We start from the raw sequence: 20,731 nt of genomic DNA, 5'->3' as shown, positions 1-20,731 counted from the left end.
CTACCTTGATGTTTTCATCAGTCATGTGGGATCACAAGACCTCCTCCATCGGGTTACTGTAAGGATTAAATGAGATATAAAGTGCTTGGCTTAGGGGACCTTTCAAAAGACAGCTTTAAAAGAGTAAAAGGGCAGAGGGAGGTGTGGGAGGGGTGCGGTTTTCCCTGCCCTCCCTGTGAGGAGATGGAAACCAAGTGCCTGTAAGGAGCCTAGTCTCCCCCTCCTCCGCCTGTGGGCTGGTCCCAGGGTTCCCTCTCCTCCGCTCACCCCAGCCACAGGACTCTACTGCGGACAGATCTTTCTCACTCATCCCTAGTCCCCCTCAAGCTCTGGGACTTCAGCTGATCTTACGACGACCCCGCTTTCAGTTCTGCCTGATGGCAACCTGACTTTCCCTTGTCTGTTTGACCAGAAGTTAAAACTGAGTCATCAGATCAGAAGTTGGGCACTCACTCTGGCCAGAGTTTTTGCCTTATTAGAGGATTTCACAGTGACATTAAAGCTCTGCTGTCTACTCCTGCTCCTTTAAATGTCTGTATGATCCAATGACACCCTTTAAAAATCCATACCATATTCTGCTTTTCCCAGCATAGAGAGCCAGGCAAATCCGATAGAGTCCTCAAGGAACGGTGTGAACACACAGCTGTTGGGGGAACCCGGCCAGTGTGCTCTGTTCTCAGCGTGTTGCATGCAGACACGCCACTCTCTGCTGTGTTCATTGATGATTATGTTAAATGCCACAGTCCTAGGGAGGGAAGGATCTGCTCAGCCACCACTAGCCTGTTCATTATTTATAGACAATTAAAGAGCACGGCTCAATTGAATGCAAACATCTGAGAAAAGTCATTATTCATGTACAGATCAAATTGAACATTTGTCATTTCTCCAGTGATTTAACATACTCTTTGTGCCTTGGGACCTCAAATTATATTAAGCAGAGTAGATGCTTTAACTCTTTTTAGTTTAATTGTTGGCCTTCATCCACTTGTTCAGATTACTTGGACTTGTTTGAAATTAGCTTTTGCTTCCCCTTAATATGTAAAATAGAAAAGGAAAAAAATTTCTTTTTAGGACCTATTGCATTCTAAGGATGAATGCAAAATGTTCTATGATTCTTAATGAGCCACTATTAACATAGTAGGAACCCCAGTACATTAATGCAATACCTCTTTTCACATCATTACTCCTAATGGAACTGTTACCAGGATAATAGCTTGACCTTTAGCTATAGAATCAGATAGCAAAAATGTATTCTGCTTACTCGATACTGCTATTCACATAGCATATTGAGCGATTTCAGGTCAATACAATCACAATATTTTGGCCTAAGGCCTCATCTGCACTTGCAACAGAATAGGATTTCGTCTCCGGCAGATAGGTCCTAGTTAAAAGTCGCTTTTAAGTATGAATGTAACCCAAGAAATAGGATGTCGGTAATAGACCCAGTGGAAATATTTGTTGTGCAGGTGTTTTTCAAGAAGCCTGTGCTGTGCCTTCAGTGATCTCAGACACAGACACAGGAGGCAGAGAGTTCCTGGTTGTTGTTTTTTATTGAAACTGGATGGGTTTTAACTGAAAAGAGAAAAAACAACCAGAAATGGTTGCCTTTCTAGGAATGACAGAATACCTGAGCTCAAGATTAGATTGAAAAGATCTATTGGAAGCTCCTCACAGCGTGGGAGAAGCATTCCAGGCTTCCCTCTGGTCCTCCTAACGCTGGTTGTTGACACACGTAGTGGCTGAGAGTCGTTTTGATGTGGGCATAACCCAAATCTACTTTGTTCATTTGGAGCCACTACTTCCCAATGGGTGCTAATTTGGACACCCTGCATTTCACAATCTAAGGAAAGAGGGGTTGCTATGGAAATTAATTATATAAATGATATTACAAGGGGCGAGATGTTTATCTGCTAAGACAATGTATTCAGTTATTTCGGTGCTACACACTTTCATATAAACGAATAGGGTGCTAAATACAAATCAGATGTTTATTGAGTTCTTAGTACTAAGTACTGTTGTAGGTGCTGTGGGGGTCCAAACTCAGTGAAGACCCTGAGGTGTCTATAACCCGGTGTGGGAGATTCAAAAGCAAACCCCACCCCCGAGGTACTGTTCCTTCTGTGTATCTCCCATCCCACATATCATATACCGGGCAGCCTGGGTGACACTTTCCCTGGTCCTTAATTCTGCTTCCTAACCATCACTCCTCCTCGACTCAGTTGGGCTGGGCTGGGTCCTTTCCTCTGAGATTCTTACCATAGCTACATATCTTCCTCGCACTCCCTGTCGCCCTGCCATCTTCGATAACTTCACTGTTCACGTGAAAGGTCCATCTGACGCCCAGCCAGTAGTATCCAGACCTCATCCACAGTGACGTTCACCTCTACTACGTTTCAGCCCCACCCGTGAGCACACCTTAGCATTCTCATCCGGAACTGCTCGCTGCCCCACTTACACTCCAGCACCGCACTCCCAGTTGCCCTTACTCCACGCCACCTCCTGCCAACCCTGTTGATAATTCCATTCCATGGTCTCTATAGATTTTTCTAAGTCTGTGAGCCTTTTTCTGGCCTCGCTTCTTTCCCAGATTTGCGCAGGAAGGGGAAGTGAGGAAAGTTGAGGTCATTCATTCCAGGTGGCAGCACATCTTCAAGTGCTTTGTATCCCTGTCCTTCTGCCAAGACTATCCAGCTGGGCTCTGACCCAAGAGCAGCCTTACCATCCAGGGACTCCGCTCCCAAGGAGGAGCTGCAAAGTGCCCTGGGAAAAACAGCCTGCCCCTACAGGTTGTTGCCCACACCACAGGCCTGCTTGGTGTCCTCCCATTGTCAGCCTGCTGCTTTCCTACTTCTGTTCTTCTCAAAGGCAATCCCAGACTTTCCCCACACTCTCCATTCCCCTCACCGTACATGCAAGGAGGTCTGGGAGTGATTACTCCAGCCTGTAACCATTTCTCAACCTGTCTGTCTTCCCTTCCTCTGGGTCAGAGGAAGAAGCCCCTCCTGTTTGAGGGCGACCCTCCATTTCTAGCCTGACCCGACCCTTTTATCACCCCCTTTTTCCTGGCTCCTGTCTTCCCGCATAACATTGCTATTTCCGTCAGCCTGCAAACATGCCCAGGTTTCCCGGCCCTCAGCCCTCCTCCCCTGGCAGCCCTTCTTCTCTTCCTTCCTCCAAATGAACCCAGTTTTTTGAGAGTGTCCTCTGTGGCCACCCCACCACTCCTTGATGACCTTCAGTGGACACTTTCCAAACCTCCCTTCCTGGCCCTTCCTCTGCACTTAAACTGCGGGTCCTCCTCCATCAGCACCACTCGCTGGCTTTACAGGACCCCTCCTGGGTCTCCAGACTCTGGCCCACCCTGGGTTCCTTCGTGGACTCCTGCGCCTTAATCTCCATTCAACCATCGGGGTTCTCGCTGGCTCTGTGCGTGGCCCAGCGCTCTGTTCACTCCACAGGCTCTCCCTAGTCAGTGTTTGTTCTCTCATTTTAACTACCACTTGTATGTTTGTGCCTGTCAAACTGGTACCAGCCTGGACCCTTCCCTGAACTGTTGGCTTCTGTGTAGGGAAGGGTACCCAAACTCAACTTGTCCCAAACCAAGCCTAATACATCTGCCTCTGCCCCCACAAACCTCCCTTTCTTCTATAGTTCCCAGGCCATGTGATTGAACAGAAATGCCTGTTCTATATACAGTTCTGGTCACCTGTCCACCTTTACTCATGCGGCCCCAACTCAGACGCTGCAGTAGCTTCCTCAAAGGGACCCTCCTCTCACTCCCATATCCATCCTCCCGCTGCCACCCAGCTCCTCCCGCATGACTGGGTTCTTTACATTTGTGTGTGGATTTTTTCTTTCTTTCCAATTATTTTCTTAGGATAAATTTCTAGGAGTAAGATTTCCAATGCAAAGGTGTAAAAGTTTTATGCCTCTCATTATATATTACCATCTTATTTCCCAAAACGGTTTTGCCAGCTTATGCTAACAGTGATGTTTGAATATGCCAGGCCCCCACAATTTTGTCAATATTAAGTATTAGCTTTTTAACATTGCTCTTCTCACTTAGTAGGTATAAAATGTGTTTTGCAATTTGGGGGCTTACATATTTATTAAACATTTTTCTAAATAACTGTTCGTTATCTATAGAGTCTTTTGAAATTGCTCTTTTATTTGAGTGAGTGCTTTATATAGTGGTAGATATTGAACCTTTTCAGTCACATTTAGTGCAATTAGCTTTTCTCATTCTAATGTAATGTTTATTTTCTATTCAATAGAAATTTTATAGTTTTACAGAGTAGTTGAATCTATCAACATTTTCCTTTGTCATTTCTTTTTAAAAGAAGCCTTTAAAACATTAAAATGACCAACATTTTAAATATGTATTTATTGATTTCAGAGAGGAAGGGAAAGGGAGAGAGATAGAAACATCAATAATGAGAGAGAATCATTGATCGGCTGCCTTCTGCATGCCCAACACTGAGGATTGAGCCCTCAAGCCAGGCACATAACCCCGACCAGGAATCAAATGGTGACCTCCTAGTTCATAGGTCAACCACTGAGCCATGCCAGCCGGGCCAGATATTTTAAATACCAAGCGGGCAGTGTGCTGTGAGTGCATACTTGGTCGTGACCTACAGAGAGGAGAGCACGTTGGGGAGCACTCAGGAATGACATGCGGAGCAGCAGCGTCCACGCCAGCTCCTGCCTGTGCAGTCACACACTGGGCGGGTTAAGATAATGTCTGGCCTCCCTTTCGTCCTGTCCTATGACTCCATAGTTTCTTTTGTGCTTAATAGATAGCTCTTTCCTAGAAGCCAGTAGAATATTGCAAGAGTTGCCTCCACATAGAATTGGAACTTTCATTAAGAGACAACTGCATTCCGCCAGCCGGTGTTGCTCAGTAGGTTGAGCGTCTGCCCTTGTGCCGGGAGGTCACAGGCTCGATTCCCCAGTATTGATGTTTCTCTCTCATTGGTGTTTCTATCTCTCTCTACCTCTCCCTCATCTCTCTGAAATCAATAAAAATGTATTAAAAAGAAACAATTACATTCTATTTATTCTGAGAACTGTTGGAGTTAGTAGGAATAACCATGAGAACATTATCTTTTTGTGTGTAATTTTGCATAAGATTTTAAATTAATTAAAAAGTGAAATATTTTAATACAGTTGTTGAATTTTGTCATGGGACCAGAGGATCCATAGGAAGCATTTTCTCTGCTCATAAGACATATATACAGGGACATGCACTTTCCATAAGGCACTTTCCATAAAAACTCCCCACTATGCAGAGCTGGTTTCATTTTGAAGCCCAGTACATTTTATAGCGTCAGGGCCCTGCCAGGCTCCACCCCCACCACAGGGATGTCATATGGATAGTGAAGCTATCTAGTGCAGAACCCATCCATGTCTTTTAGCATATATATATATATTATATATATATATAATGTTTTTTCTTCTTGGGATACATTTCTGTTTCGGATCTCTGCCTGTTTTATTTGTTGAAGCATTTAACAATATTTCACATTTTCTTTCAGTCTTCACAGAAAAGTACTGTACTGCTAATCATGTGGATAAGCTGCCTGGCCCGAGAGACTGGGTGCAGATTCTACAGGATCAGATTAAACTGGCCAGAAGAAGGTTAAAAAGAGGCTCAGGTATGAATGCGCTGCAGGAAAATAATTGCAGAAGCCCTTTATTGAATTCCCAGGCATTGCACAGTGCAAGCTTTGCTCTCGGGTGCTTCACCGTCTCTTGTCTTTTGAAGGAGATGCTCTACATAAACGTGCTATGGTTTTGTTTTTTAAAGTCTTATTCAAATGAGTTTTGAAACTCACCTGAAGATTAAATAGTGAAAATATGTCAGGCCATTCACTTTGAATAGTACAAAGGAAAAAGTTTGCTAACCTCATCTGTGGGCTTACATTCTTATGGAGGAAAGTGGGTCTCTGTTGTGATTTGCTTCCATTGCCCATTGATTTTTGTTTATTTGAATCTGCCTAACTTGATAAAATGTACTATTTGTTTAAGGTAAAAAAAAAAAAAAATAACAGTAATCATTCCACCTGGAACACCATGAAATAGAGATTTTAAGTCAAATATATATTTATTTAAACATTTTTTTAAATCTGGGCTTGGTGATTCTGGAATATCTTCCAGGAAAAGTGAACACAAGTTGAATTATGACTATTCAGTCATTTGAAGTCTCAACCTCCCCATTGACAGTCGGCCAGTTTAGCAGTGAAGAGTCCCTTTGAGGTCAGTTTTCTGCTATCACGTAAAAATAATCATCTCAGGAGGTCACAAACCTCTCTCTATATATTTTTTTAATCCTGATCAAACTTCAGTGTCTGCCCTGCTCAGAGCCACCTGTGCTCTGGGGCTCGAGTGTGAGAGTCTGGGAGACAGACCTGAAGTGCTGACATGTTACAGGCTTGGGTGGCATGGGACCCATGAGAAAGCAGTACAATGCATGAGGCTGTGTCGCTAACCGACCCTAAAGTATGTGAACTCACAGGGAGTGGTAGTCACGGTGACCTGCCGGTGGAGCACAGCTGACGGCCTCGGGGAGAGCTCCTGGCACAGGCTGGGGAGACCCTGGCAGCATCACGAGACACATGGGCACCAAGGGACCAAGTGGTTTTCAGTATGAAAACCTTACAGCTCTTTTCTCTGAAAGTCGCTACTAGGACTCTAAAATGTTCAGCTGTAGGGTCACCTATGTATGTAAGCTCTACCTGAGCATCCCCTGACCTACCTATGATAGTTATATCAGCAATTTACAAAGCTCTAGGTCCCAAGGTCATGTCTGACAAAGAAAATATGTAGCTTTGGATGATTTTTTTATTAAAAATCTCCCCATCATCTTTTTCTTTTATATTTAATTGATGCTCTTTTTATAAAGAGCAATAGACTACTAGGTTTTTTTCCTCTGTGCCATTGAGTGACAGCTACCACTGGCACAGTCCCCGGAAAAGGATGCACTCAAGGGTTTTCTTTCAGCACCAGCTACCAAATCCTGGCCCACTGCCTGGGGAGCACCTGTGAAAGTGCTATGACAACTAATATTTTTAATTGGTAAAATATGTATTATCATATCAGGTAATAAGTCATAATGGGAGAAGATTTGGTTTCGAGTGTTATGGCTGCTCTTTACCAGCTCTGGGTCTTGGGTACGTCACCCCATCTTTCTAATCCTCAGTGTCCTTCTCATGGAGTGGACATAAAAATAAAGCCTGCCTCAGAGTTGGGAGGCTCAGACACATGTTGTACACGAATGTCTTTACAAAGGAAGCTAGTGTATCTTCTCTGAGATTGTCTGCGTCATACACGGCAGTGCCTGGAAGCGGTGGAGGTCGCTGAGGAGTCATAACCCGTGGCCCCTGGCATCCCGGGTGGGAACCAGCAGCCTGCCATGCCTGAGCAGCGTTGCTTTACCACTGCTGTCCCAGCGTCATTATTAATAAAGTCAAAGGTTCCAGACTTGGATAAATGATCTGGTCATCCTCCCTGTCTCTCAGTGTTCCCTGCCTTCTTCTCCTTCACTACAACTCATCACAGAGACTGATAGAGTGGGAAGAACCGGTCTGAATTCCTAGCTCTGAGCTGCCATTTACAAATTCCTGGGACTTGTGGACAAATTTTTCAACCTCTAGCAGGCCTGCATCCTTCACTTATATAACAAGGCTAACAGCTACCGCAGGGGTGTTTTCAGAGATAGAATAAGACAATGTAGGTATTGTCAGTAACAGAAAACTGACACATAATGACACAAAAAATGCTCATGACCTTATCTTCCTTCCCGTTGCCAACCAAAAGCAAAACAACTCCCTTATCCTGGCCATTTCTTAAAACCACTACCTTCTCTTTCTCCTCGCATTGTTGGTCAGAATTCTTCCAAATAGATTTGCATCCCTGAGTGGGCTCCCCCATCCCAGTTCACTTTAGAATCCATTGCACTTTGCCCTCTGACCTCGTTTTCTACGTGAGCTCTTGCTGCATTCACATCCCAGCGACCAGATTTCACTCTCTTTATGTTAACACTCCGACAACCTCCATGTTGATTTCTACTCTGTGGAACCCCATCCTTCTTGAAGCTCTCTTCCCTTGGATTCTATGACTTCATTCTCTTTGTTTCTCCTCCACATTTTCTGGCAATGCCTTCGGTCTTCACTTCCTCTTCTTCACCTGTCTCCTAAAGCCAGCATTCCCAAGTTTCTGTCCTTCTTACTTTTCCCATTCTAAATCCTCACTCCTGACTTGAACTGTTCCGTCATCAGTGGCTCTCAGGTGTGCAGCCCTAGACATGGCCATGGCCCGAGACCCTAGACTTCATTCTCTGCCTCAGCTAATGAAATCTGATCTTACCTGCCCCAACTAAATACTTCTCCTGGTTCCCCAGAGTAAAATCCCCTTCTACATACCACCCCCTGCCCTCAGTGTGGCAGACAAGGCTCTTCATAGTCAGCCCCAACCCCCTCACCAGCCTCATCTGCAGACTCTTCCTGTTCTGAAATATGCTAGGTTTTCCAACTCACGCTTTCCCTCTGCCTGTCATAGCATCAGGTTCTTCCTCCTGGAGCCTTCATAGGCAGTGCAGCACTTTAGTCTTCTGCCACCGGAGGAGTCACCCACCTGTTTGTTCCAGTGACCATGAGAGCCTCCGGAGCACAGATGGCTTCTGAGTCATGTTTCTGTTCCAAACATTGTGTGGCACAGCGTGGAACCAACAAATGAACCAGCGAATCAATCAGTGGAAAAGAAGGGAAAATAGTCCACAGCAAAAAGTCTTACTGTTTAGCTCATCTAGTTCCTGTGAGAACCTAGAGAATGTTCTTTCATCAGTTTCTTCCTTGAGGTTTAAATACCCCAAAACCCACAGGGCAGCACCGTCCCTGAGCTCTCTTCTCCGGAACAAGATCCTTAGGGCCCCTTAGGGTATGCCTGTGGCCGCTCACATGGTTGTCCCAGAGTGCCCTTTCTTCCTCCTCCCCAAGTCCTTTCTCTTATTTCCTTCTCTGCACCCCCATCTTCGTAGTTCCCTCCTAATTTCCTTTCTTCTCCTTTCCTCCCCCAAAGGCTGAGTCTTGTGTTGTGGTGCCTGACCTCACTCAGGGCAGGCTAACTGAGTGACACTATTCACTGCTGTCAGCAGGGTCTCCTATGCTTTCTTATGCTAAAGGCCCAGCCTCCGCCTTGGCCACCTCACAAAGCCTCTTGTATTACTTTATTTTTTTTTAAATATTTTTATTGATCTCAGAGAGAGGAAGGGTGAGGGAGCGATAGAAGCATTGATGAGAGAGAAACATCAATCAGCTGACTCCCGCATGCTCCCCACTGGGAATTGAGCCTGCAACCCAGGCATGTGCCCCATTTGGGAATTGAACTGTGACCTTCTGCTTCATAGGTCGGTGCTCAATCACTAAGCCACACCAGCCAGGCTCTTTGTATTACTTTAGCCCCTTTAGATTTCAGGCTCCAGGAAAGGATTGGGGTGAAAAAAAATGTTTTACAGTAAATGACAAGTGTTATCAAAGATAATTGCTCAATCATTTTACACAGTAAGTAATGCTTAAGCACTAATACCATATTGAGTGCTGTGTCTCTTCTGTTTTATATCCCAAATCAGATTTCAAGTATGTAGCCTGAGCAGTGTGGTTGCTAGTATTAAGTTGGTCTTGTGTTGCCTAAATCCTGCCTTGGCAATCTTGACTGTTGGGTATGTAAGAACTTCCATTTGTCTATTGATTTACAGGGGATAATTGTTGATCCCCCTAAGAGGGACACTAACTTTAATATTCAGGTTTGAGAGAGATCTAAAGGTGTCATAGTGAAGAGACTTAAATTTAATACTCAGCCCAAAGGAAAGGCAAAGGGCCAAAGTAGCAAGAACCAGCTAGTGTTTGGTTCTCCACACACCACCCCAGCGGTGCCACCAGCTTCTAGTCTGAGGTGGGCTAGCACATTCCTCCCCTCAGAATCCACAGAAGCATGCCGGTCCCTTCTTGTCTCACATGGGCTGGTAGGGTAAGTGGAAAATGGGAGAAATGCTTAGAGCTCCTTGCGGGCTTGAGGGACAAGAACTGTAAGTCCAGAATGCTGATGTTACTAACGTGGGTGCTGCAGAGGAACCCAGAGATAGCAAGGAGAGGGCTTTGTGGACAAAACATGTGCCCATGGCTGGAGGTGATTACAAGTCCCTGAAGGGCCTGAAACATTGAAGACAAATAGTGGGGAGACTGTCGAGTGTCTGCTGAGTGTATTGGAGAGGCCTCTTCTCAGAGACACAGAAACTGCCTTCCTGGCAGTGGGCCACGTGACTGAAATAGGAAGATCCGTTTAAATTCTGTTTCCCCATACTATATATTTTATACATAAACACACCTTTTTTTCCTATTTCAGATGCTAAGACAAATTATTATGAGTTCTGGTCTCTATTCCCTTCCCCGCTTCCCCCCAACAAACACACATGCACACAGTAGGGACTTTTTTCCCCATTCCTGTTTCTCTGTCCCACAAACAGACTGACCAGTGAACACATTTCTCAACCACATGACACAGGCTCATTTCCACACGCCCATGCCTGCTTCTACAGAATGGTCCCAAACCGTAGACTGCTCCCAGCCCTTCCCTTCCGGGGTAGCCTTGCACGTGCCCAGAACATTGTGTGGCCTGCTCCGTAGTTCTCATCATATTTGATTTTGGACATTTTCACTTTGACCAGTAGGTTTAGATTATCTGCCTAAATATTGGGGATCAGCACCTTGGCACTTTTCTGCCCCTCTAGCAGGTTCTGTTAGCATCCAAAAAGTGGAAGGTGCCACCTGGCTGGGTGGCTCAGTTGGTTGGAGCATCAGCCTGTTCACCTAAAGATTGCCAGTTTGATTCCTAGTCAGGGCACATACCCAGATTTCTAGGTCAATCCGGTTGGGGTGTATGGGAGGCAACCAACTGATGTTTGTCTCCTCCTCCTCTCTTTCTCTCTCCCTTCCTCTCACTCTAAAATCAATTAAAAAAAAAACCAAAACATATCCTCAGGTGAGGATTTAAAAAAAAATGTGGAAGGTGTCTCCAGAATCCAACCCTGCCACACAGACCAGACCAGCACATCAGCAGTGACCTGCCAAATAGGTTTTGTCTCCCCATTTCTTCACATCCTGTGACACTTCATTCTCCTCAAGCAACACAAAAGTGGGACCCCAGCAAATTGGAACTAGAGCCATTGTCATGCTGATAGGAACTCAGAGGCTTCTCAAAAATATTACTTGCTCTCCTGCTTTTTGTCTTCATTATTTTTGGTCCAAATGATAATCCAAACAGTGTCTCACAGATATTCCACAATTTTAACTTTTTTTTTTTTTTATAATATTTGGCGCAATTCCTGGAATTAGATACAGACTCCACCTGGGCAAGCTAATCAGCTCACTGTTTAAGAAAGCTTCACTGCCCTAGCCAGTGTTCTCAGTGGTTAGAGCATCAGCCGGCACAGAAAAGGGTTGGGTTCAATTTCTGGTCAAGGGCACGTACCTGGGTTGCAGGTTCCATCCTCAGCCTTGGTCAGGGAGCATGAGAGAGGCAACCAGTGTCTCTCCCACGTCGGTATTTCTCTCTCTCTCTCTCTCTCTCTCTCTCTCTCTCTCTCTTTCTCTCTCTCTCTCTCTCTTTCTCTCTTTCCCCTTCTTCCTCCCTCCCTTCCACTCACTCTAAAAATCAATGGAAAAAATATCCCCGGGTGGGGCTTAACAACAACAAAAAAAGAGGAAGGCGGCTCAAACTGCCTCTTGAAAAAATGCCCCATGCAGATCTGAAAGGTTGTTATATGAATCCAAACAGAAATTCATTTGGGGCTCTCATTACATGTAATAATTTTTTTCTATAACTGGAATGATTCCTTTCCTGGTGTGGATTTTTATCATTTTCATTAGATTATTTCCTCAGAGCTGAAATTGCAATTTTGTGTGTGTGTTAGCTCTACAAGTAAAACTGTCACTGCTATTAAATTTTTATTGGACTTTCTCAATCTTTTCCAAATTTTACAATTTGTCACCAGGAAAGAAAGATGGTGAGGTCATTGTTATTGACAGATATTATAATTAAATTTGAGTAACACAGTCATGTTCTTCCTCCATGACCCTGTGCCCTGTTCATGCAGCTGGTATATACCAACTTATATATGTTTTTACATATATTGTTCTTACTAAAGCACATAATTGCATAGGCCTGCTTTTTAAAAGTGAAGATAACTTAATTACAAAAGGAAGATCAACTTATACCTAGAACCGATTTTTGTTATAACTAAATGAAAAGAAATATAAATGGAAAGAGGAGAAAGTTACTCAAATATAAAATGAACTGAAATTTGCTGAAACCGGTTTGGCTCAGTGGATAGAGCGTCGGCTTGCGAACTGAAGGGTCCCAGGTTCGATTCCGGTCAAGGGCATGTACCTGGGTTTCGGGCACATCCCCAGTGGGGGATGTGCAGGAGGCAGCTGATCGATGTTTCTCTCTCATCGATGTTTCTAACTCTCTATCTCTCTCCCTTCCTCTCTGTAAAAAATCAATAAAATATATTTTAAAAAAAATGAACTGAAACTTGAAGATTTAAAAATTAGCTCATAGTCATATATGCGATATATGTTTGGATGATTAATAGCAAAGAGATTAAGAGTCCAAGCATAAACCTGAGTCAAGTCCTTGGCAGTGTCACTTACTAGCTGTGTCACCCGTAGGTACATTCCTTGGCCTCTCTGTCTCAGTGTCCTCATTTGTTAAAATGGATATAACAGACCTGCCTTGAGGGGTTTTTCTAAGGGTTAGATGACTCAGTGTATGTCAAGTGCTCAGTAAATGGGAAGCATCTAATAAATGATGGTGGCTAGCATTGCTATTATTATTATTGCTGGAGAATCTTTTAAATCTTAGACAATGAGTCCACCCAGTGTTGCTCAATGGTTGAGCGTCGACCTATGAACCAGGAGGTCAGAGTTCAATTCCTGGTCAGGGCATGTAGACCGGCTAATCAATGACTCTCTCTCATCTTTGATGTTTCTATCTCTCTCCCTCTCCCTTTTCCTTTCTGAAATCAATAAAAATATACTTTAAAAAATTTTTAGTCCTAGACAATGAAAGAATTATCATGTAGTTCATCTATCAAATCCAATCAAACTAATTAGAAGAAAATAATATCTTCTAAATATAAAAATAACTGTTATTTATTTTTTAAATATACAGAATAATTGTAAAAACCCAAAGAACAAAATTTTAAATACTTATAAGCCTTTCATTCAGAGAAACACTACTAATATTTTAATTTGTCCTGTATTTTATCTATAAATCTATATACAAAATTTTATTCTTACCATTTGTCTTATTGTTCACTTGAATGTTTTTGTTGTTAAATATTCATGTACAACATAATTTTTAGGGGTTTCTACTTTTTTCCAAACAAAATTGGTCTTGACTGGTCTTTCTCTTCTCAGTGTTTTCTCTTTGTGGTGGATTGGGCGGGTCAGCAGACAGTGGGTCACTGAGTCAGTGTGTCCCGTCAGAGGACAAGATGAGAGAGAGTGGAGTAGAGTGGAAATCTTTGAGCCCTGATTGTGTTTAAAGCAACAGCAACAAAACACAAGAACATAGGACTAGCTTGCTTCCCAACTGAGCACTACAAGGTGATACAAATGCAGCCCTCATTTGACTAGCCTCACATGCACACAGGCAGGGAACTTCCTGCGGGGCCACCAGCCCTGGGACAGGGAGCACTGCTGACGTTATGCAGATGGCCATGATGAAATGTTTTGACCTCTCCTGTAGCATGCTGGGGAGACGGACAAGCCCATCAGCTCTCAGGAGACATATGGGCACCTGTATTTATGTTTAGTGGAAGGTTTTCTGTGACTGAAGGATCTACCTTTGGAAAATTCATAAGGAGATTGAAACATGTTTGCATTTTAAAACAGAAGTGATGGCTCTTTTAAAAAAGTGCTTATTCCTTCTGATTTTCTTTATGACTGAATTGATGCCAACTTAGATTGCCAGCTCCGAGATCTGAATTTCCAGTAATCTCCAAAGAAAGAGTCATTCTCAAGATTTCCTAAGCCCGCCCCACAGGAATGGTTCTGGAAATGCAAGCACAAATCTACCACAAGAATTCACTAACCGCATGCATCATATTTCAACAATTCACCCCCAAATCTGGATGGATATTTAAGCCGATGTAAATAAGCGAAAAGCACTGAAATCATCAATGATCGATAGAATAAGCTTCATAAGCTATAAAAAATACTCAATACAGGAAAATTGATTTTATTTTATCTTTAAAATATTTTATTTAAATATTGGCACTAAAATCTATAATGTGAACTGGCTGGAGCTGAAAAGGGAAAAGAAAGGTGAAAACTCCTATGTATAATGGAGATTTAAAATTGTGTGACTGTATTGGTGAAATGGATGTGCTCCCTGAAACTAATGAGATTTGTGTTTTATGTTTGTAACCAGCAGAGGTAGCTGACGGTGATGAAAGACTGGACAGCATCTCTCTACCACCAACAGGTAAAACACATTTACATTTTCATCACCCACTGGAAAATACAGCAAAGGAAAATGTATGCATTGAAAATGTTTTTAACATTAGAGATGCAGGTGCTTGAGCAGAATGCTTCTGTAACAGACCCAGACGACAGTCAGAGGTGTGCAGTGCCCTGTGGTCAGACATATTTGTCACAGTGAATGTGAAAAGCTACATTTTTCTCACAGTTTTATATTCTTAAAAACCTCAGAACAGCAAGTCCTAAGAAATTAGTGTCACAAGATTTTGCCTCCCAAAACCTTTGGACATTAAAACATATTTTAACATGATATGACATTTCTTTTTAGAACAGGGATCACCAGTTTTAAGATGAAATTCATGTCCATTCTGTCCTCTGCCACCTGCTCCAAAGGCCTTTGAGCGGCAGGCAGTCACAACTCTTCACACAGTGGGCACCTAGTGAATGCTGTGTTTTAACTGAGTGACTGAATACGCCAGTGCATCTGGCATGGGTGGCACATTACCAATGTTACAACCAGATTGCCCCAATGCAACATTTCCCTGGAGCGTCTGCTACAATATCAAGCCATAGACATAATTCTGACCACATTATTTAACTCTCAAGTGATATCCTTCTGTCCTGGCCTCCTGCCTCTGCATCAGTTCATCCCCGAGAGCCAGCGGGACAGGTGTCTAAGCCACAAGCCATGTGGCAAGCAATGTATTCCTCAGTTGGCCTCATGACTCTATTGACTGCCCTCAAAAGAATACATGAAGATTTTCTACCCACAAAACCCAGATGCCCAAAAAAATCCTCTTAAGTGAAAAAGCTCAGTGCAGTATTTTCTTCTCTAGATGTGGGCTGGTAAGTTTAAATGGAAATCAGCAAATGTGAATGGAGTAGCTAGTCTGTGTAAGCACTCTACTAGGTCACGTGTTCATTGATAGCACTTACCCTGAGATGACAACCAAGAGTTCACAGGTGTAGGACAGACTTATGTCAGAGAACACTGGAGCAGCGAGAAAGCTCAACCAGGTAAATAATACAGTGCTTTCTGCCATTGAGTAGCTAAGCAACAGGTCAATGGGCAAATGAAAAAGGACCTTCTTATATCAAGTTTTACCATATAATCATTACATAAAAGGGATTTCTCTTCTTGTTTGGCTTTGTTTCCACATTTATGAATTAAGAGAATTGAAATGCATGATCTCTACTGTTCCTTCCCATCTGCCCTCCGAATATCAGAACAACTCAGAATAGCCGTGTGCTTATCACCCCTGGCCCATTCCCAGTAGACTCACCAAGTGCAGCTAATAATGAAACTGTGCAGTTCAGGAGGCCCCTTGGAGGAATACCATGCTGCTCTGGTTGTGCTGTCCAGGTTCCTCCCTCTCCAGCCCACTGCCCCAGGGCATTTGCACTGCCCATCCTCACTGTCATCTGACACAGTGGGCTTTTAAAAATTACTGTTACTTGAAAACCATTCCCTTTGTGTTTCCATACCTGAAGATGGAGGCAGAGAGATGTTTCAGATGAGAAAATTGAACACGGGATGTAGAACCCCTCATGGAACTGAAAAGAGTTTCAAGGACCCTGAGAGTGAAGGAACGTTAGAGATCATCTAGTCCCATGCCTCCTTTTTATCCAGTCCTTTTATTTTACAGGTAAAACAGCCTGAGGCCCAGAAACACTAAATGACTTTCTCAAGGTCTCACAGCTGTTGATGGCCTCTCGACTCCCAGTCATTACACCGCATAGCTTTCTTACACCTAAGCCAAAGCCAGCTTTCCTCGGCATGTTTCTTAAAGATCCCAAGAGTTGATGGATGTGCTAATCCCTTCAGGATTCCATCTCACTGTCCCATAGTCTCCACAATTAGAATGTCCATCGTAAGTCCCCTGAAGTCCACTGCAGTTTCAAATTCATGGAATTCTTTCCGGAATATTGCCCAGCACTGTGAGGTCATAATGAAGACAGGAGTAGAATGCCCTATAGGTCTTTTCACTAGACTCTTGACAGAATTTTAACACAAACTACTAAACAGCATGATAAAAAGAAGTACTGTTTATCATTTAGAAAAGGGGAAAAAGAATTCCCAGATTGGTGCCCAAAATTTGTAGTAATGAAATTAAATAATTTTGATTACAGTAGCCTGTCTCTTGATTGCCACTGAAGTAAAACGCCCGTCTGGTGGCTTCTCTGAATACAAGGCTATTACTAACCTCTCCCTCCTGCGTGCACCCCCAGGAGACCCCACCTTACTTGTACAGGCGCTTCTTCCTGGGATTTGAGGCTCACTGGCCAGACTTTATCATGTTTATTTGAGCTGTTAAAGATTTAACAATGCTTTTATTAACTTTAGGTCTTCCTTTTCTTCCAAATTCATGTATATTGAGGAGCGTAGAGGAGAGTGTAAATGTATGAATCAGAATCTAACAGGTCAGGGTTATAGTCTGGCAGCCAAATGACATTTGTTTCGATCCATTTTATTTAAGCAAACTTCTGTGTCTAGACTTAACAAAAATGGATAGAGATTTTATAGTGGGAAAACATTTTCCCTCAACCCTGTCAGTGAGCATTTTGGAGCAGCTCCCAGGAATCAGCACTGTGTTAGGTTGTGGTGAACAAACACCCGCCCCCAGAGCCCCGCCCACTGTGACAGGCAGAGGCCAGCCACCTGCAGCCAGGTGTGGAGAGTGCGGCTGATGGCAAAAACCTTCCAGGACTTGGGGACATTTGTGGTGGGAGAAAAGAGCATAGAGAAAGTAAAATCATAACAGTGCTTTCTAAAATGTGATAAGGAGGCTTCTGAATCTGAAATAGAGTAGTGCAGAGCTCAGCTGGGCCTACCAGTCTTTGTCATCAATTGGCATTCCTTCACATACGTTTTAAACATTAATAAAGAAAAGTGTAAGGGAGAAAATGTAAATTAATTTTACCACCCAGAGACAATCATTATTGGCTATCCCCCCCCCCCAGACTTTTCTCTATATTTTATTTAGCCAATGGAGATCAATTATATAAAATTTTGTTTGCTGAGTTGGATTTTTTTTAACCTAATAAGCACTTTTAATTTTAATTGAAAAATTACCATTTTTCATGCACATATATATTTGAATAGCTGCATGATAATCTGTTTTACAGGTAAATCATATTTTATTTGGCTCTTTTCTGTTACTGGACAACATATGGACATTCTCTAATAGTGATACACATTCAAGGGCTTCCTTGCAAAAATAATCATTACAAGTTTCTAATGGCTAAAATTGTTTATTTAGCACAACTAAAGTCTTGGCTAAAAATTTGTGATTTAAACATGAAACACAGACACCTCACCCACAACATTCTTCACGTATACAAACTACCTCTAGCCATGTCATAGGAAAGTGTGCAACTGCCTTCAGAGAAGTGCCCCCTTCATTTTCTTTCTCTGTTGTAGGTAATATATTTGACACCAGGAGAGAAAACAAGGAAGACTCAGAGCCAGATTTCACCTAGACTTTCATTTAGTGACAGTGCTCATTAGCATATGCACCTCTTCCCTTTGAATTTCCTCAAAGATCCACATTAGCATTTCAGTGTACTGCAGAGTGTGCGTGTTCTGTGAAGTTTACCTGTCCTGTTTGAATAGTTTTGATGTACTATCTTTGTCAACTGTGATAAGCAAGCCTCCAATTTGGTATAAGATTTTTAAAAATCATTCCTAGAGTTGATTTATCACCCTTGAAGTCCAAGATCTGATCCAGTTAGTTCATTGTCCATTAAAAATAAGCAGCTTTCTCGTCCCTGTTTTTGTCCATAACCTCAATGTGAATGTTTGGAGTTTTGAAGCATAGTTATTTTAACACAAATTGCTTAGATGCTATATAAAGGAGAATGGCACTTTCTAGTACTGAAAAGAGAGCAATTGTTAAAATTAGTTAGACCTTCATCAGCTTAAAAGATGAAAAAGATGTTTTGGGAGACAGGATAGCCCTTCTGTTAGATGAAATCATTTGTGACATCAGTTCCCCCAAAATAACCATTTGTGCAAGGGGCTTGGCCCTCGCAGCCCCGGCTGCCTCAGCCCTCACAGTCCGGCTTCATCCGGAAGGTCATCCAGATGGTTGTTCTGCTGTTGGGTCTAATTAGCATATTAGCTCTTTATTATATAGGATAAGGGTAAGTGATATATGAATTTCTTTGAAAGAAAAACCTTTTAGGAGGTGGTATTGACACAGTGACAAAGTAACTCATTGAAAGGTGAGAAACTCAGTAAGCAGTTACCTACTTGATACCTGCCAGCTGTTTTGACAGATGGTTTTAGCCGAGTGAGTGGGTCAGTGTTTTGGCAACCCGCCACACACATATTCCATTAATGTTACGTATTTTATTTGGTTCCTAGTACACTTACACTCCACTTTATATAAAGCCAACAAATGAAATCTGGATTCATTTTAGAGATATCATGCCACGTGCATATTTGTTTTACAGAAATATTTTCATCTGGATTCCTTTCATAAGATGGTGAATTTAAAATACCATTTTATTTAGAAACACTGCATTTACACCTCATTTATTTTATAAAGCAAATTACCTTGAAACTTTGACACTTGACCCAAAGGCCAAAACTTGGCTTGAAAGAAATGTGGACTAGAAACACCAAACCCCAGGATGGGGGCGAGGGGGAATTACTGTGCTACTGTTTAATGCATTTCCCTAGCACTTATTTTATTGAGTCAGAGAGTGTTAAAGCTCAGAGTTATTGTAGATGTCCTTATTAGTAGGACTAAGGGAGGCAGCTGGGGAGTGAGAGTCATGGTTGCCCAGGGCCAGGTAACCCATCAGTGGCATGGCCAGGACTGGCATCTAACTGCCTTACTCCCCTGTCCAAGGTACTTGTGCCGCATCACACTGAACAGCTAAGCCTGAGTGAGGAGGGAGCTCTGGGATGAATTTTTGTTTTCCACTGAAGACCAGCTCTTAACCAACAGTGGCAGGAAGCTGGTGTTAGGTGTGGCTTGTGGCATCCATCCAACTGCTAGACAGCTCATCTCATACATGTGTGTCTTTTGTTCATTGTCTTTTTGGAGGTTCAGAGTGGTTGTTTCCATCACACCCTTAGTTAGCCTTTTACATGCGAGGCGAGCTGGTAATCACTCCCCTGAAACCAGCCTCTCTGATCACCACGTCTGGTGAGATACTGTGAACAGGGCTTTTGTTTTTCTGCAACATATGTTTTCAAACTGGTCTGCTGCCTCTCAGAAGAAAGTATTTCTCAAGGGAATTGAAAAGATTAATTAGTGCCCTTTCAGCTCTATTACAACATGATGACTGTGTTGCTAACAGAGGTAGAAACGTTCACCTTCCCACTGTGGCATCTGTTAAGTATACACCACGCGCGTTCTGAGCACGTCCTTCCAAGACCGGGCGACAGCATGGAGTGTTCACCCCTGGAGGAGGGTGGGGACTGTTCAACTCACGAGTATGTGCAATGGATCCCCAAATTGGAAATACATATCATATAACTGCAAGAGTGAAATCATATTTTGTAAATTAAAATTGTATTTGTGTTTACTTACTGTGACTACTGTTCAGACTTTATTCAGAAATCCTTTCTATAGGCTTTCTTAGCAAAAGAAAATTATTCCATATCTATGAATAATGTCTCAATCTTCTGTATATATGTTTTATTAATATGTAAATATTTAGATTTTTTTAAATTACTATGTTCTTTAAAAAAGTTCAACACAAGGCTAGTGGTGAGAATGGTGTATGACACTGTGTTGTGATATCAATCCCCAAGACGCTCTTTATGCCCATTCTGGAAGAATACAATAAATTACTTTAATTGAAAGTGCCTGTTTCATGCCTGTGTGCCATTCCTCCCATGATTATGAAGAGGAGTTGATGCTAGTCATTAATTAAAAGGTATTTATTAATATTCTGGTGATCTTACCCAAGAAGTTTTATCTCCTTCTGAAGGAGATAAATTTTTAAGAATAAACTAAATTGCTACCAGAAAGATCATATTCAAACGTGGCGAGCCACGGGCTCTGCCCAGCCTCCCGATCAATGGCTGCAGCAAGTCCCCCAGTGACACTTAAGCATTAAGCACTGATATGCTTGAAGCCTCATTTTACATGAATTAGGTAGCTTTATAATCTTCACTTTAAAGGTAAGCCCTGCTTCTATGGAAACAACACATCAGAAGGACAAATCAATCTTCT

The 20,731-nt window shown here is 42.7% G+C and overlaps 1 protein-coding gene and 1 non-coding gene across 5 annotated transcripts in view; one reads left to right on the top strand and one right to left on the bottom strand.

Moving 5' to 3' along the window:
• Positions 1-20,361, top strand: part of BEND7 (BEN domain containing 7) — an 81,277-nt gene extending 60,916 nt beyond the window's left edge. For 3 of the 4 annotated variants that reach the window (XM_036352752.1, XM_036352767.1, XM_036352771.1), the window contains 3 exons: positions 5,535-5,654; positions 14,491-14,544; positions 17,962-20,361. In XM_036352752.1, coding sequence (XP_036208645.1) covers positions 5,535-5,654; positions 14,491-14,544; positions 17,962-18,020 — 233 coding nt within the window. In that variant the 3' untranslated portion in view covers positions 18,021-20,361. The remainder of the gene's footprint in view (positions 1-5,534; positions 5,655-14,490; positions 14,545-17,961) is intronic. The other variant, XM_036352761.1, reaches the window with a different exon arrangement.
• LOC118661930 lies at positions 6,927-7,053 on the bottom strand. The gene has a single exon (XR_004969535.1). It is a non-coding gene; the product is annotated as a small nucleolar RNA SNORA30/SNORA37 family (small nucleolar RNA).
• Positions 20,362-20,731: the final 370 nt, after the last annotated feature.

The sequence above is a fragment of the Myotis myotis genome, unplaced genomic scaffold (assembly GCF_014108235.1).
Source record: "Myotis myotis isolate mMyoMyo1 unplaced genomic scaffold, mMyoMyo1.p scaffold_m19_p_1, whole genome shotgun sequence".
Classification (NCBI taxonomy): Eukaryota; Metazoa; Chordata; class Mammalia; order Chiroptera; family Vespertilionidae; genus Myotis; species Myotis myotis.
This window is presented reverse-complemented; position numbering and strand designations above follow the sequence as displayed.